We start from the raw sequence: 2,849 nt of genomic DNA on the forward strand, positions 1-2,849 counted from the left end.
TGTGAACCCAACTAAATGAGCTGGCGCTATAACTATGCCAGTCTCTAGAATGGCTGTCACACAGCCTGTCATCCCACTGGCCGCATATCACCCAAGATCTCACCAACCATGCCAGTGGTGTAAGTGTAGGGCCTATCCCCCAGGCGGGTCATCAGTGTCCACCGCCTCACTAGATGAGCTCGATATCTCAACACATATGCCTATGACCTCAAAGAGTTCTGAGAGATTGGCATTCCAAAAGGATGACTTGTGCAGGAACCTCGTCTAATTTGCTTAAGCGCAAGTTGAGAGGAATGTGAAAAGAACCATGTAAAGGAGTGGACAGCAAACCACACTTCTTGTCCAACTTCACTATCCTTCTATTGGATGTGTAGGTAGTGCTGTCACAATGATCTCCATTCCAGATAGCTCTCACGTTTGCTGTAGAGTTAACAAAAGCAAGAGTATGGATACATCTCAAAAGTCAAGAAGAGCTGCCATCCCCTATAAGACTCACCAAGCCAGAGTCCTAGTGTGCTGGTCCTTCAGATAGATAAATGCACAGATGGAGGTTTGGAGGCAGCCTTTCCCTTCAGTGACACCAATGTTTGTTCCCACTACTATCTCTATCACTAAGCACCACATAGCCAGCTTATGAAGTCAGAGTCATAGTGTGCAGGTCCTTCAAATAGATAAATGCATACATGGAGGTTTGGAGGCAGCCTTTCCCTTGACACCAATGTTTGTTCCCACTTCTATATCTATCACAAAACTGAGAACCTTCTGGAATGCTAAGATAGTGATTGGGTATACTTGCTATATCTTTTCTTGTAGTGGCTTGACACTATCTGCTATATACTTTCTATGTACTTGTTAGACTCTTTGGGCAGGTGCCCGAGTTCAAAACCAGCCAGGTGCATCTGCTGGAGGCAATACAACAAAAAGGAGTTGGGCTTGATTATTCCTGCAACCAGAAGAGGGAAATCAGAAGCTATGATTTTTGAAACTAGAAAACTGCAAGCTACATGATGCGGTACAACTGCTAGACCTTCCTTTCTTGCATCATTAGATATACCTCCATGAGATTGTCATAGATCCAAGCTTACAAAAGAAGAAAACTTTTTCAAGCAACTAGTAGAACACCTTGCAGACAATACAGAGAATGTAGTAAATGAAGAGAAAAATCCCGAAAGCTTCAATTAATGAAGAAAAATAAAGCCCCACCCAGTTATGTTTTAACAAACATGCAAACTAATTGAGCCCGTTTGCCAGTCTCCTTCTTGCTAAAGAGGCTGACATTTGGGGGACCTATTACCAACCGGGCAAATTTCCTAGAGACATTTGTAGTCATTATTGAATAAAGATCCCACAATTAGCTTGTTAATTATAGGCAAAAGGTGGTTAAGCTGTGGAATAGATTATGTTGAGGACTTGATGACTTGCATGTCTAGCTTCCTGCCTCTCAAGAGCAGACATGTACCTAGAGACATGCCCTCACAAGACTCAGAATTCTCTTCAAATTGAACTCACAAAACTCCGTCTGTTCTGAGAACTTCCTAGGTATGGTAACTAAACCCAAAGGTAAACACTGAGCAGGCATTATCATGGCAAGGCTTTTTGGGATGGACAAGGATGAGGGGATGAGGGCATCAAGTCTTCCTGCCGTCTCTACCATACCAGTGGGCATTTCTGAAACCCCATCAAATATACCAGGTGAGCATGTATAAAGCCCATCAAACATACCAGTGAGCATGATCAGACATAGCAGTGAGTTCTTCCTGCCTATTAACATACCAGTGTGCATGTATGAAACCCATCAAACACATGAAATCCATTAAAATAGACTAGTGAACATGCATGTGAGCAGGAAAGGAAAGCAGACTGGGTATGAAAGTTCAGGAAACTGAGAAAAATATGGTTTGTACCTGTACTGTAACAAGCTTTAGATGTTTCTTTTCATGCTGAGTCCATCCTTGCAGAATAATTCGAAATGCATGCCTTTCTTAATGAGGTTTTTGACTTCACTGGAGACGTCTTTAAATTCAGAGAGGCCCTCGTGTGTCCAATTTTCCAGACAACATATGTCAAAGCAAGTGGAGGTCCATCCTTTATCAGGACCTTGCCAGTGGTGAAAGCCACTGCCTTGGCCCAGTACTTCACATTCTCCCACGGGTCCCTGGTTGATTCAGCAAGGCCGGCCCGCTTGCTATGGTTACCCGGCCACCCCTCCTCCCCTCTTTCTCCTACAATTGCAAAATCAGAAACTAAAGCATCATGCTGAGTGTGGGTAGGCTCTTCCTCAGAAAAAGCATGAGAACCCGCAGCTTCAGCGCCATGAGACGCAGCAAAACCTGCAGCGAGCTGTTGAACGTGCCCTACGCCACCGTTGCACTCAAGCTCCATCTCATGCCAGCGCTAGAGCAGAAACAGACGATGACTAAGTGCACGCACAAGAAAGAGAGAAAGCGAGTGGCTGCTTTTCGCCACATCTGGTGGTGGCGATTTACTCTAATTAATCATGACATCTTAATGGCCTGCTTTCATTCCCACGTTTGTCTTTTTTTTTTTTTTTTTTTTAAAGCAGGTACAGGAAATTTGTAGAAATACTCACACACACCCTCAACCCCCGTATGGTGGAAGGCACCCCCCTCAGGTATGGCACAAGCCGGGGCCGAGGCCGCCCACATATCAACTTTTGGACTTATAAATCTCCCAAGGGAGATGATACCACATGAGGCCCCACAAGAATCGAACTCACGACCTTGGGGATTAGAGTCGAACACTCTAACAGTTAAACTAGCGCTCATTGGTGCACGTTTGTCTTTCATTAAAGAAGAAAATTAACTTATAACCTAGTAAGTAGAGTGACC

General features: G+C 44.3%; 1 protein-coding gene across 3 annotated transcripts; it reads right to left on the reverse strand.

Annotated features, from left to right (window-relative positions):
- Positions 1-359: 359 nt before the first annotated feature.
- Positions 360-2,514, reverse strand: LOC147615972 (uncharacterized). Of its 3 annotated transcripts, none has more exons than XM_086778035.1 (2): positions 1,978-2,512; positions 360-943 (listed from the first exon to the last, which is right to left on the reverse strand). In XM_086778035.1, the coding sequence occupies exons 1-2, from the start codon at positions 2,380-2,382 to the stop codon at positions 938-940; spliced, it is 411 nt and encodes a 136-aa protein (XP_086634161.1). In that variant the 5' UTR covers positions 2,383-2,512; the 3' UTR covers positions 360-937. The 3 variants fall into 3 exon arrangements, with proteins under 3 accessions (XP_086634161.1, XP_086634159.1, XP_086634160.1); XM_086778033.1 differs by having other exon boundaries at positions 362-943; positions 1,905-2,512; XM_086778034.1 differs by lacking the exon at positions 360-943 and adding an exon at positions 950-1,668 and having other exon boundaries at positions 1,905-2,514.
- Positions 2,515-2,849: the final 335 nt, after the last annotated feature.

This window comes from Cibotium barometz, chromosome 39 (genome assembly GCF_041138505.1).
Source record: "Cibotium barometz isolate CiBa-2024 chromosome 39, ASM4113850v1, whole genome shotgun sequence".
Lineage (NCBI taxonomy): Eukaryota > Viridiplantae > Streptophyta > Polypodiopsida > Cyatheales > Cibotiaceae > Cibotium > Cibotium barometz.